The following is a 22990-nucleotide window of genomic DNA, read 5'->3' on the forward strand; positions in this document are numbered from 1 at the left end:
TTGTTTTCAAAAAAAAAAAAAAAAAAAAATTGTTCACCATGTCCAAACGTGGAAATCCAATGTTTGGACCATGGTAAATGTTGGTTTCCAACGTTTGGTCCATGGCTGAACGTTGGATCTCAACGTTTGGTCCATGGTACAACCTTCGGGGCACAAATCTCAGATTTACGCAGAAAAATCGCAATTTCGCTACTACTAAGTTAGTACGTGACGTAAATCAACTATCGAATAGAATTAACGATGCTAAAAAAAATGAAAATTAAGCAAATAATGAAGCGATTAAGTTGTTTAACTACCGGTGATTAGGGATCCGTCATGTTAATTAATCTTGTTAATTGTTGTTGGTTTTTTTTTTAATTTAGTTGATTTTTACTTGAATTGGAGAGGAAATTTTTTAGAGAGAGAAAGTGATGGATGAGTGGAAGGGCAGTTATCGTCTTTTTTTTGAAAAACGTCATCGATATTTACTAAAACGTCGTCGATATAAATCAGCCCCCTAAATAAAGGAAGAAACAACTAAAGGAGTAGCACAGAAGCTACTGGAATACGAGGAACACAGCTATGGAAACTCCGATTCCGTCTCAAATTATCAAAAATTTATTTTCTTGCCATATCTTATACCCGGAAAATATATCCTATTATTTCAAACTCTATCACATAGACCGACCGTGGTGAATAAAAATACTCATGATTCCTCCAGGAAGAGGCGAATACCCATATAACTAATTTATAGAAACTGGGCGAAATAAAGTGACGATTTGAGACCTAATTGGGTCGTGAGAGCAGTAGGAGACGACGTACTTGGTCGGAGTCTTAGCACGCGGTCAAGTAAGGGCGAGTTTGAGGCGGATCCTGAGGTGCGACATCCGAAGTTCCGACTACAAATTCCAGGCAGAAACTAAGTTCTATCTACCTCTCTTGTATTCAATTTATGGTTCATTTTCGTTGATTAATTTTTGTACTGGAAACCGTTGGTTATTTACTGTTAATCTTTCAGTTATTTGTATCCAAAGCTTTACTCATTCTTAATAATTTAAGGTTGCGATTTAAGTTTATAATTTGTTGTCTTATTGTGGCTGAGATTGTATGTTTTCGCTAATTATGTAATTGAGGCTTAGTTCGAGTTACATAACCAAGTAGCAACTAGTTTAGATTGATCTCTGCGAATTGGGGTTAGTTTAAATTAGGAGTAAAATTTGGTCAGTTAATCTTTAGGTACTGACGACACTGAAGGGATTAATTGGGTTAATGACGTCTTCTTGGTTCGATAATGCTTCTAATCCGGTCTTTACTAGGGTGCGACAAACTTACATTGGTTGGTTAGTTTAGAACTGATCTAGGCTTAATTCAGGCCAGTCTTAATCTAAGATAAGATAGGGAGTTCTTGTTATCTTGAATTCCGCATTTAATCTATAAATAAACTCGAGATTTGACGTAGACAATAACCGGTTGACAAGCTAAAATTACCAATAGAATATGTGCTTTATGGGGTATTTGACTTCGCTTATGAATGTTAGGCGTTAGCATTAGTAGTTTCTAATTCCTTTAGTTTTGTCCATATCAGAAATAAAAACCCCCCTTAATCGTACATAATGTTAATAGCCGTAAATAAGTTAAATTGTGAATAAATGGTATATATGTAAGTTAGTGAATAAAAATACTCTATAGTTAATTAGTTTTTCCAGTCTCTCCATGGGATCGACCCTACTTATTCTGTACTATGTTGTTATGTTTGAGGTTAAGATAGGTTTTATTAATTATTAATTTGTAAGCGCAAACGACACGGATCACTTGATAATAGTTCATATGAAATGAAAAAGAAAAATATATGTTAGATCGAGATGATTATACTCATGAATACAAAAATACAAATTCAAATAGGTTGATCGGGAAAGCATAATAGTAAAATTACACAACAATATACGTTTAATAACAAATTTAAAGACATATTATAAGATCTCCATTTTGAGATCAACGATCATCTTATAATGGTTAAAAAAGCATAAACCACTTAAAAAGTAAAGTAAATTTTATAGAAAAACAATCAAAAGGTGGGAGTTGGAGAAAACTTAAATTGGAAGAGGAAATGACATAATTAAAATGATTCATTATTGTCATGATGGTTCAAAAAGTAAATTGTGTAATTTTAAATATTTTTCATTCAATTATTTGTACTTATTTATTTACCATTAATTATGAGAGTAGTTTTTTTTAAGGAAATTATGAGAGTAAGTTTTATGTATTATTCCTGTTTTGACAAAAAAAAAACACGTAAATTTAAAAACATACGAAGTAGAATTTAGAAATCATACTATTTAATATTTACCCGAAGGTTCACTTTCGCTTCCTTTTATTGCATGTCTTGATAATAGTTCATATAAAATGAAAAAGAAAAATATACGTTAGAGATGATTATACTCGTAAATACAAAAATACAAATTCAAATAGGTTGATTGGGAAAGTATAATAGTAAAATTACACCACAATATACGTTTAATAACAAATTAAAAGAAGTATTATAAGACTTCTATTTTGAGATCAACAATCATTCATTACTTATCAGTTTCTACCTTACGTTTTTTACCTCAATTTCGTGCCTTTTGTATTTCTTCCCTCTTCAGATTACCCACCTGATGGTTTGCCTTATCTGCATTCATATACATTTCATGGTGCTTTAAAGTTATATAAAAAATACATTGACCAAAAGATAAAACATCAACCTGGCAAAAACTTGACAAACTAATCATAACATTGTCACATGTAAATCACTTAAATTAAACCAACTGGAAAACATGAATTCAAATATAAAGCAAACGATTCATAAAACCCACAACATAAAAAATTAAAATATACTTTGTGGGACACAACAACAACAACAACAACAACAACAACAACAACAACAACAACAACAACAACAACAACAACAACAACAACAACAACAACAACAACAACAACAACAACAACAACAACAACAACAACAACAACAATACTCAACTATAATACTCGACAATAATACTCAATATACTCAATATAATAAAATAAATAAATGAAACCATAAAATACAATCCACAACTTAGAAACTCATGACAAATGGGCATATTTTAAATTAATAAAGTGAATAGAAACTATTATAGGTATTGTAGGTTTTATAGTCATTACACAACCATAAATTCCCATATTTTAATTTAAGTTTTAATTTATCTTGTGGTATTATTAAATTAGATTATTGTTTGCCGAGGACCTCAAGAGTTGAATTAAATAGGACAAAATATTAATGAAGATTATGGGTGTTAAGTAATATAAGGAGTTTTAATATAATTATTAACATATTATATTACAAAAATTAATTAAATAGGAAAAACTTTTAATTAATTTGCTGTATGTTAAGTATTATGAAGAGTTTTAATCAATTTATTACCATGTTTAATTAAAAAAAAATAAATAGGAAAATATTAATAATAGTGGGCGTTCAGTAATATGAAGAGGTTTAATTAATTTATTAACAGATTTCATTACAAAAATTTTAAAAACAGTGAATTAAATAGGAAAATATTAATAATGGTGAGTGCTTAGTAATATGAAGAGGTTTAATTAATTCCTTAACATATTTTATTACAAAAATTTAAATTAAAAATTCAATTTTAATTATAAATTATGAAATTTATTAACATTTTATATTACAAAAATTTCAATTAAAATGTCAATATTAATTATAAATTATGAAATTTGATGTAAATTTGTAAGGGTCATATAAATTTTAGAAGACAATAAATTTAATATACAAAATTAATTTAATAATAATAATAATACTAATATCCTTTAATATTATAGATATAAGTGAATTAAATTAATTTATAGATAAATGATTTAAATTAATGTCATGTAATAATAAATTGATAATCCATGTCACATTAATTAGCCATGTCACATTAAAAATATGCAACATCACATTTAAATATGCCACGTCACATTAAATTTTAATCTAGGTGGCTTTGTCTAGGTGGCGTTTATTTGTCATTTTAGGGTAGCCTTTTAATTATATTTTATAGATGTGTAATAAAGCTGCATATAATGGGCATTGAAGTTATAAGATATGAAAAATTTAGTGAAACTGCTCTCTGTCTCTCTCTCTCTTCATACATATATATACATATACATATACATAATATATATACATATATATATATATGTATATATATATATATATGTATATATATATATATATGTATATATATATATATATGTATATATATATATATGTATATATATTATGTATATGTATATGTATATATATTATATATATATATATATATATATATATATATATACACATATATACATATATATATACATATACATATACATAATATATATACATATATATATATATATATATATATATATATATATATACATATATATATATACATAAGATATATACATAATATATATACATAAGATATGAAAAATTTAGTGAAACTGCTCTCATTGTTGATGATCTTCATCTCCTTACTCTTCCCTATACTAAAAAAAATCCAGAAAACCTAGAAACACACTCTTCAAATTACCAAAAAAGCAATCAAAACACAAAAAAAACAAATTACAGTACACACCCATAATACAAAATCGCTTTTACTGTGTTTATATGCATTAAGACCCCAACCTGATACGACTAACACCATAACTGATACGATTTTTCCAAACTAACAAATCTTATCTTCCTCATTCATTTCTAAATCTGATAACACCGTCGCCGTTAATTTCGCCCGCTGATTCATATGGATAGTAGAAGATGATTAGATGAAGAAGAAGAGTGAGAATTATAAGAGGAAAAAAAAAAGAAAAAGGTTTCCGCTAATTCTGTCTCCCTTTCTGCTACTGCTGCTTCTTTAATTTGGTAAGTGAAATTAAAGTGTTCTTGTTGCGATTTCTGATGATGATGATGGTGAGATTTCTGCTGATAATGATGAATGGAATTTGTAATTTAGGAAAGTTAGTATATTTACCATCTTATATGCTACTCCGTATTTAGTTATCGGTCCATTGCTCCCCTTCATGTATTTTTCTTCATTCCTTCTAACTTTGGGCATCATCATCAATACACCAAAATCAGACGCCATTTTTTTGTTGGAAGGGATCACCTATCTCTGGGCATCTTGTTTTCAACTTGCAGAATTGGATTCCACGCAAAATCTCGATTATTTCCGGGCTTTAGCTGGGCATCAATGGCGTTGTTTGACAATCAAGGCCAAGGGAGAAACTTTTGAGAAAATGGGTGCCTCAAACCAGATGAATATATGCGATTTGGAGAAGATGAGGTTAGGGGAAGATTAATGGGGCGTGTTTTTGAGGATCATCTATGATCCTAATATATATATATATATATATATATATATATATATATATATATATATATATATATATATATATATAATTAGGATCACATGAGTCCACCTTATCTTTTTGAGTCCGTGAGTCCATGATACAATATCACACGTTATATTAAACAATATCACAAAATTCGTGATATTGTTTTGTAATATAATATCACCCGTTATGCTACACAATATCACGACTTACGAGTATCACACATTATACTAAACAATATCACAAATTTGAAAAAAATTCAAAAAAAAAAATCGTGATATTGTATTGTATAGTGTGTGATATTGTTTTATGGACTCATGGACTCAAATATATAGGTGGACTCACCAGATCTTGCCTTATATATATATATATATATATATATATATATATATATATATATATATATATATATACTCCCTCCATTCAATAATTATCACCCCATTTCTCCATTATATGTGAGAGGTATTATATTGTAATGGGGTGATAATACCTCTCACATATAATGGAGAAATGGAGTGATAATTATTGAAATATATATATATATATATAGAGAGAGAGAGAGAGAGAGATTTAAGATCCAGGGAGAACGAACACTCGGTGAGAACGGTGAGAACGACCTATAATAATAGGATTTAAAACAGTTTGTGCGATCTGCCTAATAATTTCCAAATACGCGGTCCATATATATTAGTTTTTTATCATTCTCTTTCTCTCTCCTCTCATTTTTTTATCTCGTTCATCTCTCTTCTTTTCCCCCAAATTCCCAGAAACCCTAATTTTTTCCCCCAAAACATATGCTCGTCAAATTCTGGCGGATCTATTAATGATGATGATTATCAATGATTATTCTTCTGCCGTTCCGTCATTTTATCATCCTTAATCGTTCTATTTCTCTCACTTTCGTAAGTAATTTTTATTAATTTGATCTTCATCTTTTAGTTGTTATTATCGATTTCTCACTTTTGTAAGCTGAATTATATCCCTTATATTTACTTTTTTGTGCTTGAAATCACTAATGCAGATTCAATTGCGTTACGGTCGAGCATTTGGTAATTAGGTATTATTCTTACTGTCGCGATTAATTTTAGGTTTAGTATTATTTTAGTTCGGTTTATACTTTGATTTTATTTGCGGTTTACTTACGTTCGGTTGCATGCAGGTTGTTTTTCCGTTTCAACTAAAGTGCATCGTCGTCTTTGCGTCTTCTCTATTAGGTATTATATTCTCCCTTAATTTGTACGATTTTATAATTTTTTTGTTGTTTTATCAATCTAAGTTGATCATGCTCTTAGTTACGAAGATATTTACCTCAAATTAGTGTTGTTTGTAACATTATTTTTTTCGCCTTCACAGCAGTTCAGTTGTAATTTAGCTTGAGCTGAATTTATGTGTATTTACATGTTGCGTCTTTTTGTTGCCTTCCGGATTTAAGTATGTGCGGGTTTTCACCGATTTTCATACATTTAAAGGGATCCGTATCATCTAGGTACATTTCAACGGTTTATCGTCACGTTTAATTAGTTGATAGATACATTCATAATTTATGTGTGGCGTGACGATATGTATTATGTGATTGTCTGTTCTCCGTACGTTTAGCAAAAGATAAATATGTTGTATTGATATACTGTTAAGCTGCATTCAGTTCTTTTTTGTTTCTTGCGAGTTTCACCGGGGTTTTACACTTAAGGAGTACTTTATGCTCTAGGTGCACTTTATTATGCTTCAATCACGTTTATTTAGTTCCTAGATACATTATATGAGGGTATTAAAATGACGACATCAGTGTCCCTTTATGAGGGAGATCATACCTGAATTTGATCTGAACTGTCTGTGTTTTTACCTGTGACGTCTTTGTGCTGCCCCCCGGATTCAGGTAGGGTATTTTACGTGGTAGATTTGTGAGTTTCACTGAGTTTTATACACTTATGGGGTTCCGTACCAGCTAGGTACGTCTCTACGGGTTATAAGTACGTTCAATGAGTTACTAGGTACGTTTCTAGTTTATGTGTTGTGTAACGATATGTATTATGCATATTTGTTTGTACTCCGTGGTTGAGCATGGAGTGATATCTGGTTGAGCATTTGAAGTGATATCTGGTTTGAGCATTTGAAGTTGTGTGTTGTGGATCCACGTTTTGTGTTTGTTTTATACCGTGTGGTTTTAAGTACGGTGATGATGTTGTATGTCTGCAATCATTAAATCTGTCATCCTCAAAGAGGTCATCCTGTTTTGCACTGTGTACTGTAGGTTCAATTCATCACATATGTAGATACACCTTTGTTGATTGGTAGTTACATTAATTACATCACCAGCTACATTATTTATGTCTACAGGTGTAACTATGAAAAGATCTCGTCCAGAAACGTTGGCACTAGACGTAGCTGGGATAAGTAAACATCAAGAAGTCCCTGGCACAAGTATACAACAAGCTGGATGTGATCCTTCTGAAGATTTTTCGGTATTAAAAACAAGGATGAGTCCTAGTGGTCTCCTACATTTCATCAATAGTGGCCTCTCCGATATTCAAATTTCGGACATTCAAGAGATGGGCATTGGTGGTATTCTGTGCCTCAGGATTTGATCCATTTACGTCTTCTTTCTTAAACAACCAACTCCATATTCATGACGAAAATGTTCATCTTGCCACGGGGCTACCCATGGTTGAGTTAGAAATATTGCAAGCGACTCGTTTCGACCAGACCGAAGTGTTTGTAGAGCAGATGAATGCATGGAAGTCCAATATGAGGGTGTTGACAAAGTTACGAATACCCACATATTGCATAAGATGGCTGAACAAGGACAAGGTGGGGACGATTTTAAGATAAATTTTATTGTATATGTTGTGTCTGCTTTCCTTATTGGAGTTAAGGGAAGCATTCCAAGTTTATGAATACTTAAGTGTTTGAGGGATGTCTCGCTAATACGAAAACTAAAATGGTGCGATTTCACCCGAAAAAACTTAATCGCAAGTGTCCAGCAGTGGAGGGCTGAGAAGGAAAAGGAGGACAATGGGGGATGCAAGAAGATTTATAAAGGACCTATAATGGTTCTAATTATCATTTATCTTGATAGGATGGTTTTCAAGGCCAGATCAGTTGATCGGGTGTTCCCAACGTTATGCACATGGATGAAGGAGGCGATATATTCGCGGATATCTAAAGAAAGAAGGGAAGCTCATCGATTTGGTTCTGGCTTCGTTGATACCCAGTTGGTAAAGCACCCGGGTTGCTTTGGTTCTGGTTATGTGGAGAGCCGTGGCAGAATATATAGAACCTGATGTTGTCTCTGAGCAAGATGATATTGTTGTTAATTATGAGGATGATGTGGCCGACAACAATGGCCACGATGGGAACGATGCTTACAGATCGCGTGTCAGTTCTTGTATCGAAACGATGGCAAGCACAGCGAAAGCCCTTGCTAGTGCATTTCAGTATTTTGCAGATTCGATCAACAATGCTAAGCGTATAATGCCAAATTCTGCAGTTGTTTGTCAGCTTTCTACCATGGCAGATTCTTTACTAGGTGGTTTTCAGTTAACACCACCTATTGTACCCGAGGAAGAGGTTGGGTCAAATGTAGATTGTGGACGAGGTAACCCAGTTGTTGGTGGCAATGACATGCGCACCGATGAATCTGTTGCTGCCCGGGGTTCAGATGCAGGTGCATGTACTGCTTATGTGCCGTCTACTACAGTGGGTAGGTCAGCCTCTGAGGTATATGGTGTTCGTGTGACAGCTACAACAGGGGGCACCAATGATGACCACGGTTGGAATGACCCTACCTTTGTGGCAACGACTATTGCGTTAGGTAATGCGTTCAACAAGGATCCGGTGGATGAACCTGCACCAAAGAAAAGACGAGCTGCTCCTGAGTTCCCGACCTTCAACCTATTTCTATCTTAAAATAAATCGGAGTCAGCTGGTTTTCAAGAACATCCTAATGCACCCGATGTCCCCCGAACCAATTCATGTTTTTCGGTTAAACTCTCCTCACCTAGTCCATAATGACGCCAAACCAGAGAACAAGAGGGACGTAATTGTTCCACATGTATACAAGTCACCCTTTGTCCAAAGGAATATATCCATGTTTTTTTGACTTGAGTCAAACGGAGAGAGATGTTTCTGACTTGGTGTTTAAGGATGGATCTGACGATAGGTAATTCTAATCCTTTTTTATTTTGATATGTATATGCATCCTAATGTTTCATCGTGTTCAGTATGGAACGATTCGATAATCTCTCAGATCGTATTTATATATTTGTCCAACGTATCTAACTGTTCTGTTTTATTCAGTGAGGTAATGTTCAGGAATCGTTGTTTCCAGCTAAGAAGATGCAATTTAAAGTCCTTTCTCTCAGACACAAAGATATCTGCAAATGTAATAAATGCATGGGCTAATATATTAAACAAGCGAGAGGAGATAAAAGCTGCCTCATCCCCTTTGCGTTTATACACTTTTGTTACTCATAATGTAAGCTGTTCGATGCTTGTCCTTAGTTTGTTTAAACTTTTGGGGTTAAACAAAAAGACGCTTTCACTATCGGTAATATTGCATAAATATGTTTTCGTTCTACCTGAGTTTAATATTTATATTTATATGTTTCTCTACAGAGAATCATATGTAAAGATATCACCGAGTATGATAAAGTGAAACTCGTGAGCTTCTAACATATCCATTTTATTTATAGTAAAATTAGTCATTTTTGGCCATTTGTGTTTTCACTAAGGTAGATATATATGCTTCAAAACCAGATGCTATTCCCATTCACACTTCGTGAGCCGTTTCTGATCTGTGTCCACATGATGTCCCGAAAAATTGAAGTCATTCATCCAATGCGTCCTCAATCAGTAGACTTCACTGATTCTATCCGCATGGTGGTGAGCATTTGACTTTTGCATACCCTTTACTTTGTCAAATGTTGATATTTAATTTTCACTTCGCCAATGTTTCTGATGTTAGCCTGACCTTTTCAGAGCGAGTTTATTCGTCGTGACATGACCCCTAAATCGACCAGATTTAAGGCAGTCTAGTTTTACACATGTGAAGAATTTGTACCCAAAATGCACGTGATTGATAATGTGGATGATGGCATTTACTTGATGTGTTATATGGAGATATATACGGGTTGCCGCCAAATGCTCAAAACACAAGTTATAAATGTAAGATACGTCTTTTTGTTGTCTACATACGTTAAGTAAATAAGTAATCACATCAACCACATTAATAAATTCATATATCTTGCATCATTCAGTCTAGACCAGGGGCTGCAGTTGACAAAAACCTACTTAAACAGAAGCCGAAATACTGTTTTGCTATCCTGTCGTGCCCTCAGAACGAATTATCAAAACAAGTTTTGATAGATGCAAGGCGTCTTAACGTCAAAACTGGGCAAGCAACCATCTTTCATTATTAAAAACTTTCATGAATTGTTAGTGTTCTGTACATTAACTAATTATATTTCCGTTTGTTATAAAAGGTAACAAGCGGTTGAACAAGAAGTTGTATATTCTGATATGCAACTGTTAGATTATGTGTTCCTTCCATCTACGGGCGATGCAGATAAATAGTAATGATATTCCTTTTATTAACATCTTGAAGTATTAATTATTTGTTAATAACTTATATGTGTTGTTTGAAATTACACATACTGACTTTTTTTGGCCTATACGGTACTTTTGTAGTGACGCAGTAGTTGAGACAAACTTTGGGCAAGTAACAAAAGAGGGCATGTCCTCTTTGAGACCTCGGAAATGGGTTGCTAATATGGTATGGTCAGTTCTTAATTTCATACTCGTCTCTTACTAATTTATATAGTATACAACAACATTCATTTTTTCAATATAGGTAATCGATATGTTCGGGATCTATTCAACTATACTCAAACCAGATTTGTTGTATATTCCATCAACTGCACGTGTGAGTATAACCTTTTCATCCATAGCTCACTTAATAATGTCAGTTCGAATGTTTGTCTTATGAATATTTATGGGTTTTTTGTCTATTTCAGCATCTTAATCCACAGCGAGATAAAAACCTTGGACGCAATTACATCAAAACATCATATATGCCTAAAGATGGGTCGTGTGTTAAAGCTGTAAATACACTGTTCTGATTTTTTTTGTGGGTATGTAATAACTGTATTCTGTTTATCAAGATCACTCTCAATTCAGTCATCCTATACGTCTTTTAATTTTGCTTACAGGTGTTTATACCCATCATTGAAAACAATCACTGGTATCTCATCGTGTGTGATATGGAGATGAAGACGAACTATATTCTAAACTCACTATATCCTAAGGATAATTGGGCCGACACAGAACTTGCTGCGGAAGTGGTACATTATTATTAGATTTTTATCTTTTCGTTCAGATATTTCTTTACATGTCGCTCTATAACTCATAGGTTCAATTTATCATTCTGTTTTAGGTTAGTAATGTTACTCACATCTTATGCCGTTTCAAAGGGTACAAGCACCTTGTAGGTGCACCTCTAGCTACGTTATCGACTCTTATTGTTCCTCAGCAGCAAATCCTGTAAGTACATCACTTTTTATTCCTTTTCACGGATACTATAATAAGACTGCCTTTGTTGTTACTTATTTTAGTTATGTTGGTGAAGGTACGATTGCGGTGTTCATGTTCTCAAGTGGTTAGAAGCTGGACGCGACCGATCTCTGTGGGAAGCCAAGAGCAATTACAAGGCGCTGGCTATATATAGGAAGGCAGTTGCGATCACCTTGTTACGATGGCAAGAGAATAAGAGAAAGTTATGAAAATTTAATCTCTTTTTATTTTTTCTCATCATCAGTTTTATCTGATCACGACCATTTAAATTTTAGGTTTACATCTTTATTCTTATGTCTGATATGTAGGTTTTTTAGTAGACGAGGAAGCATGCGTTGGTAGAAGTGTGGCTGAGTAATAACTTTTCTGGAATGCGTGATGGTGTAATTTGGGTCTGTTCAATTAGTGTTGCGTTGTAATGATTTCGTTTACGGTTATCCGAGCCTATCCAACATTTGTGACCATGATGTGCCTTTTGAAACGTCTTTTTTATGTCATTATCCTCAATGATATTATGTTGATTTTGGAATAATGATCACAAATTCTCAAACAATTTGGATTTGGCAATTTGTAATGAAAGGGCATAGTCCCTAATTTTGAATCTCTTATTTTGTTATGTTGCAATGGTCTGAAAATTAGACGTCATACACTATTAATTTTATCTATGAAGCTCGGAAACTAAATTCGCAAAACATCTATTAGTAATATATACGCTATTTAACTACACAGAATACTACCAGGTACGCTTCTCACATAAGACATCTGCATCAATTATATTAATATACACGCTTTTTATCTACACATTAACTCTCCAACAAGTGTATCAGTGTTAATCTAAGCAACTTTGAATCATACGCTACGTGTGTAAATCTATTATGCGTAGACAACCCAAACATCAGCAATCTGAATACATTTTTTTTTGTTTGAAAATGCAATAAGCAGTTAAGAAAACGAGCTGATAGTCCACTTTTGCACATTAACAACACAATATCATACAGATTCAACAACCCTGCATAGCCGATCCTATGAATAATCATCCATGTCTCATATAGGTTAATATCCATAAACACGTGTTTTCATTCACAATTCTGATAGTTACACTTTCCGTCTTAATAGTTGCATATATAATCCATGCAGATGCGCCATTAGTTTGCGATTAAAACAAAAAAAAAAAGCAAAGGAGAAAATAATCAAAAATGAAATAAATCAGATAAAAAATGAAGTCTCCAATCCTTATGCCATTAATCATTATCTTCAATTGTCTTTGTGACAGTGATCCGCAACTCTTTTCGTCGTTCAATCCTGAAACGAATGAAGCCTATCAAAAATTAAATATTACACATTTTATTAGAAACAACAATACTATCCCTCTATTCAAATCCCATCCAATAAATTCAAGTTACTATCCTTCCAAAAAGGCCTCATTTACACAAACAGTTACACCATGAAGATTCAGATTTCCTAAATCAATAGCAGATTTATACAAACACATTTCATTTTGTCCCTAATAGGGTTCATAATTCTTATTTAAACCATGATCAGAAAAGAAAAGAGGCCCCAAATATGAATTAAAATCCAAAATACTCTTCCCAATCATGACAAAATGTAACGGAATGTATCGTATTTAGACTATTTGATAACTTGAACCAGTCCTAAATGCTCTTACACCTATATTCACACATATTATTACATAGATTGTTAAGACATAATTTTTCAAATTATCGTAAATGTCTATTACTACATTCACTGTATATAGATGTGTAAAAAATTATACTAATTAATTCTCCATTAACGAATGCACTATAATTAATAGCGTACCTGTATATAAAATCATGCTTTCCCAGGTCAATTCCAACTATCGTGGAATCCTAATTCTCCACAAGCATTGCATTTTCTGGGCGTTTTTTTGTGTTCTTTCGCAGCCTTCTCCTTTTGGGATACCATTCTTTTTCCAGACCCCTTTGTCTGTGACTGTATAGGAGGTAAGACAACAACCTCTGTCGGTATCATTGTTCCTAATAGCATTTCAAGCTCCTTAGTTTTGTTTCTTAGCCTATCACCCGTGTTACTACCACTACTGCATTCAGACGTACTTCTTTGTGCGTGTATCTTGTCTTTGAAACCTTTAAGAATGCCCATTAATTCATCTACATACTCAAGCTTCTGTTCAGCGAGTGTCACACATGAGAATACTTCGGACCATAGGGTACCAATCTTGTTTCTTCTAACATCTAATACGTTGCAATCATCGATTAAAGTATCAGGCACATTATTACAAATTGGCTGACATGTTGCCAATTTGCTCCACCTACTTAACAGATACTGATTTGGAACGTTGTCGAAGCCTTGCTCCTTCAACACATAAAGCGCATGACGGCACAAAATACCATGTCTCTCGAACTTTTTGCAGGAGCAATTCAATTTCACCTCATCAGAAATAAAACTAACATAGTAAACCTTATTTTTTTCACGATCAATAATGGGAATGTTGTCACTTGTAGCAACCCCTACAAATTTAACACCACAGGTGAAACAGGCAGCTTTCCACTGATTTTTAAATTCAGAAAATATAACTGGAGTGTAGGACTCAGAAACGTGCTTTTCCAAAGGGTGAGGTGTTTCTAGATCAGGGAAGGAGTTTTTTGACTCAGCAGTTAATTTTGACTGTTTCTATCTTTGAGCGTCCATAGCGCTTTCAAACCTCATTAGAAACTCCACCAATGAAATTCCCAAAAAAGCTATTCTCGGACTCAGATCTGGATGTGGTTCTCATTAGTCCACCCATAAACAAATCTCTGAAATATGTTGGGATCAAGGAAGCCCTTTTGTCAAACATTATATTTAACCATTCATTGTCGGACAGCCCGTATGAGGATACAACTAAACACCACCGTTCCTCAAACTCAGCCGGTTCGATGTCTTCTTCCCAAACACACGAACACAACTCTTTCATGAAGTTAGTTTCTCTATAGAGTGTAGATCCGATCTTGTCAGGCAGGTTTTTCATGATATGCCACATGCAATATCTGTGCTGAGTTTTATCCCTGAACACTGTCTTAACTCCTACTTTTATGCCTAAATCTTGGTCATTAATTATGCACACAAGATACTTATTACTCTTTGAGCTCAGAAAAATCCGAAACAACCATACGAAATACTCATCAGTCTCCTTTCTTATAAGTCCTGCTCCAAGTGTCACACATTTTTTGTGATCGTCAACCCCCGTAAAAGGTGCAAAAATCATTTTATATGTATTCATGTTGAATGTTGTGTCGAAGGATGTCGTATCATCAAAAAGGCTGTAGTTTTTTATCGCTATAGGGTCAAACCAAAAAACTCTAGAAATTCGCCCACGATCATCAACATCAAAATCAAAGTAGTTAGAACTACACATAGCTTTCTTTTGCATGAAATTCTCAATCATCATTTGAGCATCTTAACCTTTTATGAATTTTTTCACATCTGTCCAATTTTTTTTGAAATCCTCTAGCGATGCTCCCATATTTTGATATCCTTTTACATATTCTTTAAACATCCTAAAACTCTGCACAGGCCCTTTATTCACCTTTGAATTCTCAACAATCATAGTTTTATGTATAAAGGTTAGTTCTCGTGATTCAGTCAAATACACCATTGTGTTTGGGGTAGAGAGAAGGTGTGTGACCTTCATGAAAGTCAACAATCACATATTGTCCTTTATCATTTCTTCGAAGAAAAATCTTTGCGCTACCTGAAATTCTAGTCCTCTGCCTCTTTTTTACCTTTCCTTTAGGTTTACTTTCACCCGCATTACTATACACACAATATTTAGTTATCACCACCCCATCTATATTTCGTTGCATCTCCTCAATTTAAATCCAAAATTAGCAGCATAAGTCTTATAGAAGTGTAGTTCATCCTTTAGTTTATCAAAAAAACCATACCCACAATAGGTTTCAAATCTGGCGCACATACAGGTATTCTTTTCTTTGAGGTTGTCTCAATGAATGATGAGTCTGCATCTATACACACTATACAGTAGAACAGTATGGGTATCAGCAGAAAGTTTAAATATCTGATACGCGACAAATATAATTATAGGTACGCTAATCAAGTATAAAAAGAAACACACAAAAAATCAGAAAACAAAAAACAAAAACAAAAAGGAAATTTGCGCTTGTTAGTTTCTGAGCGCAATAAGAAATTTGCGCCTGTTCGCTGCCATATTATATCTTTATAACTGACTACTTTAATTTAGACGTCCGGATACACTAATCACAATAAAAAACGACGACATACGCAGAAAGTAAAAATTTAATAGGTCACGAATCAGCCTATCCCTTAATTATAATACTAAATACGCTGCTGAAAAACACAATCGCATCAATTATACTAATGGATACGCTTATCATCTACGAAACACTATCTGACTATACATTGGTTAATTAAGGGTTGTTTCGTTATACTACCAGGTAAGCTTCTCACAAAAGACATCTGCATCAATTATACTAATATACACGCTATTTAACTACATAGAATACTCAAGTGTATCTACTGGTTAAATTAACTCTCCAACAATTTGCAAACCACATACACTAATCAGACTGGTAAGATAATTGTGCTTATCCATCAGACTCATCGATTTTTAATACCAAACAAGCTAATAACATATGAGCAGCAAGCGAACTAGTTCGTCTTCTATGCTTAAATGAGTATGAAAACGCAACAAATATATTGATAGATAAATCAATTAGAAGATGATAAGGAAACAATTCATAAAAGGTTATCTCAACCTATTGGCATATGTACATACCAAGATGAGATGATGATTGCGCGATATCATTACTAACAGCTGGAACAATTGCATCAGTATGTTAAACCAATTCGCTACAACCCTCAGAATCCATGGTATTCTACGATTGAAATAAAACAGGAACGCCAATCAAAATCACAAAATCGCGTTTGCATACATTAATTACACAAAATCAATCAGGGAATCTTAGAATCGTACATTCATTAGATGATCAACGCCATTGATTATGATCAATTTCGTCAATTTTGACCGCTGTATTTAATGAGATTCGCGGATTTTTTGATGGTTTTTGCCGGCTTATTATCTGATTTGGGGGGAAGTAGAGAGAGAAGGAAATATTGATTTTAAGTTAGGTTTAATTCCGTCTATTATCTTTCGCGTAATACATAAAACAGTGTCCGTAATATTTCTGTTTTAAATCCCATTGTTATAGGTCGTTCTCACCGAGTGTTCGTTCTCACTGGATCCTAAATCTCTCTCTCTCTCTCTCTCTCTCTCTCTCTCTATATATATATATATATATATATATATATATATATATATATATATATATATATATATATATATATATGGTGAGAACGAAGACTCGGTGAGAATGGTGAAAACGACTCTCCTCCATTGGATGAGAGTGAGATTAAAGGCTCAAATGACGCACCTTACCTCATATCTAATTTTCTATCATTGTCATCCAAACAACAAACACAACATACTACCACAAATCACAGTCAGCTACCACCGTCAGCCACCACCGCCATCAACATCACCGGCCGACACCATCACCGCCGACATCACTGGCAACACTACATACCATTATCACCACCAGCCACCACATAAAATCCCTTCCACGACTACCACTCACACAACCACTCGGACGGTTGCGGTGAGTTTCTTTGAACACGATGACGCTTGGTAACTTTGCCACCGCACCTCCGACGCAAAAAAACCTGATCCGCTATTCTCACAAGTTATCACCGTCGTTGTTTATAGAATAAATGAGGTTTTGGAAAAGATAGAAAGGCCGGATTGTTGGTAATTCAAATTTGGAATAAAGAAAAATTAATGATAGAGATAGAGATAGAGATTAATGCGCAAAAATAATGATGATATATGACGATATGTACTGGATATTGGAATGATAATGTGGGGATTAAACTTGCACATTCATCAGCGTAACCCTTCGGAACTGTAAACTGACATCGAACTAGACGGAGGAGTCAACCCTGTCAGCGATTATCAGGCACCACCTTTCACAGAACAAACTGGCAATCGATTCCACATTCGCAAAAGGCTAGCTGGCAATCTGAAAAATGTTGAACCATCCTTAATATCCTTAAGTTCGGCGACGACCCGTTTCAGGAAGACAGGAACCCTCACCGGTGGAAACTCCGACATGCTCGCCGATTTTACCTCACCCATTCCCCCTTCGTTGGTTTCCCTTCTATTACGATGTACATACACTAGTTTTTTATGTATCTAACCACTTCTTTAATGTATCTACCATTAATACACAAAATTAGTTACCAGGTACACTAAAATTGGTTTGAGATACATTAATATAGAAACTAGATACACCAATGTCGTTTACAAGAAATTGATTTTGTAGTGAAATTGAAAGAAGGGGAAGAGTGTAGGATCTGTGATTTCAAATGTAGGATTCGGAAATATTCCAGTAATAGCGGCGATGCGGTGTTGTGGTGGGTTGGGAGGAGCGCCGACGAGGGAGATAGGTGAGGAAGTTAATATATTCGGGTGACCGCTGCCGGCGTCGACGCGTCAGATGACCGACCGACAGATTTGATTGAAATGGTTGAGGGTATTAGTTTGATGAGGCAGGAGAGTTATAAAATGAGTCGGATATAAATGAGAAAAAGGCAAGTTTGGGGTTTGTTTTGAGTAGTTACACGTGTATTGTTCATTAAGTTTATATGGTTAGTTTGTTCTCACCGTTCTCACCGGATCCTACCTATATATATATATATATATATATATATATATATATACTCTCTCTGTCCCGATCAATTGTTGTCCTTTTGTTTTGGCACAAAGACCAAGGAAAGAGAAATGAGCCAATTACCAAATGACAAGTGGAACAAATTGAGTGTGAATGATCAAATTGTTCATCAAGTTCATTCTTAAAATACAAAGGATAGTAACTCAGTGAGACACACCAATGTAGAAAAGGACAACAAATGACCGGGGCAAAGGGAGTATATATCTTTCTAAACCCAAAAAAACCTCCCCAAAATCTCTGGAAATACGGAATAATACCTTGAAATTCACGCAAAAACAATGTTGTTTTCCCAATTAAACCAATTTTCCGATTAATTCAACAATTATGCATCAGATCAATTAAAAAGTTTATTTTCGATCAATTTTACCTATTTATATCATCTTAATTTCACCAATTCGATGCTTGAAATTGCGTCGGATATCGACTTGAATTAAGGGATTCATGTTTTTCAAATGATATTCATAATGTTCAATCAAATTCATCGTTATCATCAGATTCATCATCATAATTATTATAATCATCATTGTCATCCTTAACTGTCCTTAACTTTCCGATGTCAATCGTCAATTATCCGGCTCCTGGTAAACTGGCTGTTCATCGGAGATCGAATGGGCTACTCCTCTAGTCCTCTTGTCTCGTGGTGCTGCTGATTGTCGGGTGAGACAGACATACGGTTGGTGTTGTTGGTGTCAATGCTGCAGCAGCTGCTGTCATGATGGTCTTGTAAAACGATATTGAATGGTGGATAAATGCATTTGCTGATTCTTGAGAGCTTGAATTGCATGTGACTCAACAACAGCTCACTTTCCCTGCCCATTGGCAAACAGAGCAACATAAGTTTCCCACACACGGTGGACTATATTATTATCACTAGTCGATTTATCATTTATGTATAACCCTGGTTATGGACACCGGAAAAAACAAACTTTTGTGCATTTTGTCAGTTTTTTACGCTAGAAAAATAAATTCGCACCTAATAGCTTGTGAATTGGTTCGACCATGGTGACGACGGAGTCGGGATTTCTGCTGGTTGACATGAGTAGTGGCTTATTAATGGTGAGAGTGAGAGAAGACAGAGGCATGCTGGTTAATGGTGATGATTGAGATGGTGCGAGATGCAAGGCACGCTGCTGCCATGGAGTCGAGCAGGTTATTGCTGGTAGTTGGAGGAGATGGCCTGAACTCGGGTTTGTCGAATCGCTGCTCGTTTTGTGTTGAATCGAGGGATTGGTACTCATAGCTGCTGGTTCATAGTCCAATTGATGGAGTCGTGTTAGCTGCTCGTTGCGGGTTCGCTGCTGGGTTATTTGCATGTGATGGTGAATCAGATGATGGTGGAGTATACGGTGGAAGTGTATGGTGACGTCGGGGATGGATGTGCTATGAAATGGTGATGGTGATGGTGGGTTGCTCGCTGCTGCTATTGTGGGCAATCATGGTTGAGTTGGTTCATTATTTTTATGTTTGATCATCAATGGGACAATGTCAAACAAATGGCAGCACATAGGTTTGGTCAAGGGATCAGGTCAATAACTTTGGCATGTCTTTTGTTTTGGATCTCGTACATTCCCTCAAAATGTGTTCAATTTGTTACTTAGACGCGCTTTACTTGGCTCGCCTCGATCCATCTTGCTTAGACGATCTTCTTTTTATTCGCGAACTTGTACCTACAAAATTGAACGCAAAAAGCAGTACCTAAATCCCGGCAAATCACATTTATTCGCTATATTAAAGTTAAACTAACGACTTCTAATTAAGTAATAAAATGAGCTATTGGACAATTAAATCGCACAAAATCGAGTAAAATATAATATAAAAGCATGGGTAAAACGCTACCTAATTTCTAATAAAATTTCTTCATACATATGTCATTCTCATTCTAATTCTCATGTGGATATCTCTCTCTCTCAAAATATAAGAGCAAATATTATGAAATGCATTATCATCAAGAAACTGATAGGTTAGAGTAATGATCGCTATGTGCTGGGACTGTTGACATAAATCGATTATTTTTATATGAAATGGTCTTATATAAGCTAATAGAGTAATAGCTATAAAGAGTAGAATTATCAATGGTAAGGTAGTATAAGAATAACAGAGGAATAACATTAGAGTAAACACAATAGCACCAGAATAACACCGAAATAACAACACAATAACACCGAAGAACACTAGAGTAGCACCATAATAACAGCAGAATAACATTCGAGTAACACGTGGTAAAAAAAAGTAACATAATGAGAAAATTAGCAAAACGTGAGAACATAAGAGTAACACTGGAAGAACAAGTGGTAGCAGAAAAAAAAGTATATTAAGAGTAACACGGGAATAACACGTGTAACAAATAAAAGGAAAAAAAAGATGAAAAAGAAGAATAGCACTGGAATAACAGGTAGTAACCCAAAAAAAAAACAGGAATTACATGTTGTAAATCAAAAAATAAAATAAAAGGTAACATAATGAGAAAGTTAGAGAAGCACGAGAACAAAAGAATAACGCTGAAATAACATGTGAACACAAACTTACCATATAATAAACGAAACTCACAAAATCCCAACTCTTCTCTTTCGTTCTCTAACCATTCTCTGTCATCATACATTAGTAGGCTAACCGTTCTTCCTTCACGTCGGCGCTCCGGCACAGAACACCATCGATTTTGATCGTTTGCACGTCTGACGTCTATCTCTTCTGCCCGTGTTTCGCCGGAGTTCGAGGCATCAGTGTTGCCGCCTTTTTAATAACAACCAGGTTGATTCCGGTGGCTTTTTGTTTAGTCATTTGACAGCTATATTACTCGCCGGGAAATATAGCTAAAAAGTGAATGTCAAAATCATCAGATCTAAATGCCGAAAAAACATAAAAGAGGTTGTCGGTCCAAATAAGGTTGTAAATGGCAGAATTACTGAAGATTTAGGATTTTTGATGTCGGAGATGCGCGATGATGGTTGATCTCAGCAATGGTCAGGTGCACGAAATTAATGCACCTAGTTTCTATATTAATGTATCTCAAACCAATTTCAATGTACCTGATATGTAATTGTGTGTATCTTTGATATATACATTAAAATAGTGGTTAGATACATCAAAAATTAGTGTAGATACATTGATATAGACCACCATTAGCAGAGGTAGTTCGATACTTCGATGGCATTAGATGTTCATTGTCAAGGTAGTCATTGTATATAAAAAGTGAAGGGTAGTGTGTGAGTAATTGATGGCATCACATTGGCTTAAATGTAGAATTAGGTAGATAAAGGGTTTTTGATTTATACGTATTTAATATTCATATTATAGTTTGGGCGAGAGTTACTCAGTTAGGTGAGGTAGGTATGCAATCTCACCGTTAGGTGAGGTAGGTACGCAATATTCATATATATATATATATATAAGCTAGGATCCGGTGAGAACAATCACTCGGTGAGAATGCACTAACCATATAAACTGAATCAACAAATCACATGGAAGTGCCCAAAATCAAACACTGTCCCCTTACATTTTCTCTCCCCTCGTCCTTATCCATTTATAATTTCTTACTCCCTCACCATGATCCACAACCATACCACCACTGAGCTCAACATCCGGCCACCTAATAACCACCAGAATGGCCTAACTCCGACGTAAATCCCGGCGCCGTTTTTGCAACGAATATACGCAATCGGCAGGACAAATTTTGTGTTTCTTCTTCGTTTCAATTTTCTTCTCACTTCCGATGACCATCAACTGTCGACGCTCGCCGGTGATAACTACCTCACCTCGTTCCCTTCGTTTGTTTCTCGTTTATTTCGATGTATCTACACCAATTTTTAATGTACCTTGCGAATATTTTGATGTATCTTAACATAGATACACAAAATTAATTACTAGGTACATTAAAATTGGGTTGAGATACATCAATATAGAAATCATATATACTAATTTTGTGTATATCTCAAATTTGGTTTATAGCAATTTTTGTAGCTCAAAGTGATGATGGTGGGAAGGAGACAAAAAATTTGATGTGATTTCGAATCTAGTTATCTAACCGTATCATTATCGGTCAAAATAAAAGTCGCCGGCAAATGAGAGTCGACGGTCGACGGTACATCAAAGATGATGTACATACATCATTTTAATGGGAAGGAGAACTTGTCAGGGGAAAGCGCGTCGGACAAAGGCAACCCACGGTCGTCGTCGGAGTGAATTGTCGGCATTGATGTTGTCGGTGCTGGAAATTGTGTCATTTAATGGGAAGGAGAAGTTGGCCGGGGAAGTAATGT

At 34.7% G+C, this 22990-nt stretch overlaps 1 protein-coding gene across 1 annotated transcript; it reads right to left on the reverse strand.

Moving 5' to 3' along the window:
• Positions 1 to 13776: 13776 nt before the first annotated feature.
• LOC141630112 (protein FAR1-RELATED SEQUENCE 5-like) lies at positions 13777 to 15355 on the reverse strand. The gene is made up of 2 exons (XM_074442986.1): positions 14633 to 15355; positions 13777 to 14478 (listed from the first exon to the last, which is right to left on the reverse strand). The coding sequence occupies exons 1-2, from the start codon at positions 15353 to 15355 to the stop codon at positions 13777 to 13779; spliced, it is 1425 nt and encodes a 474-aa protein (XP_074299087.1).
• Between the last annotated feature and the right edge of the window lie 7635 nt (positions 15356 to 22990).

Source organism: Silene latifolia, chromosome Y (genome assembly GCF_048544455.1).
Source record: "Silene latifolia isolate original U9 population chromosome Y, ASM4854445v1, whole genome shotgun sequence".
Taxonomy (NCBI): domain Eukaryota; kingdom Viridiplantae; phylum Streptophyta; class Magnoliopsida; order Caryophyllales; family Caryophyllaceae; genus Silene; species Silene latifolia.

Coding starts and splice junctions, on each gene's coding strand:
- LOC141630112 (XM_074442986.1), bottom strand. CDS start 15,355: ATGATTGAGAATTTCATGCAAAAGAAAGCTATGTGTAGTTCTAACTAC. Junction 14,479..14,632: donor TTGGTGGAGTTTCTAATGAG/GTTTGAAAGCGC, acceptor TTTAAAAATCAG/TGGAAAGCTGCCTGTTTCAC.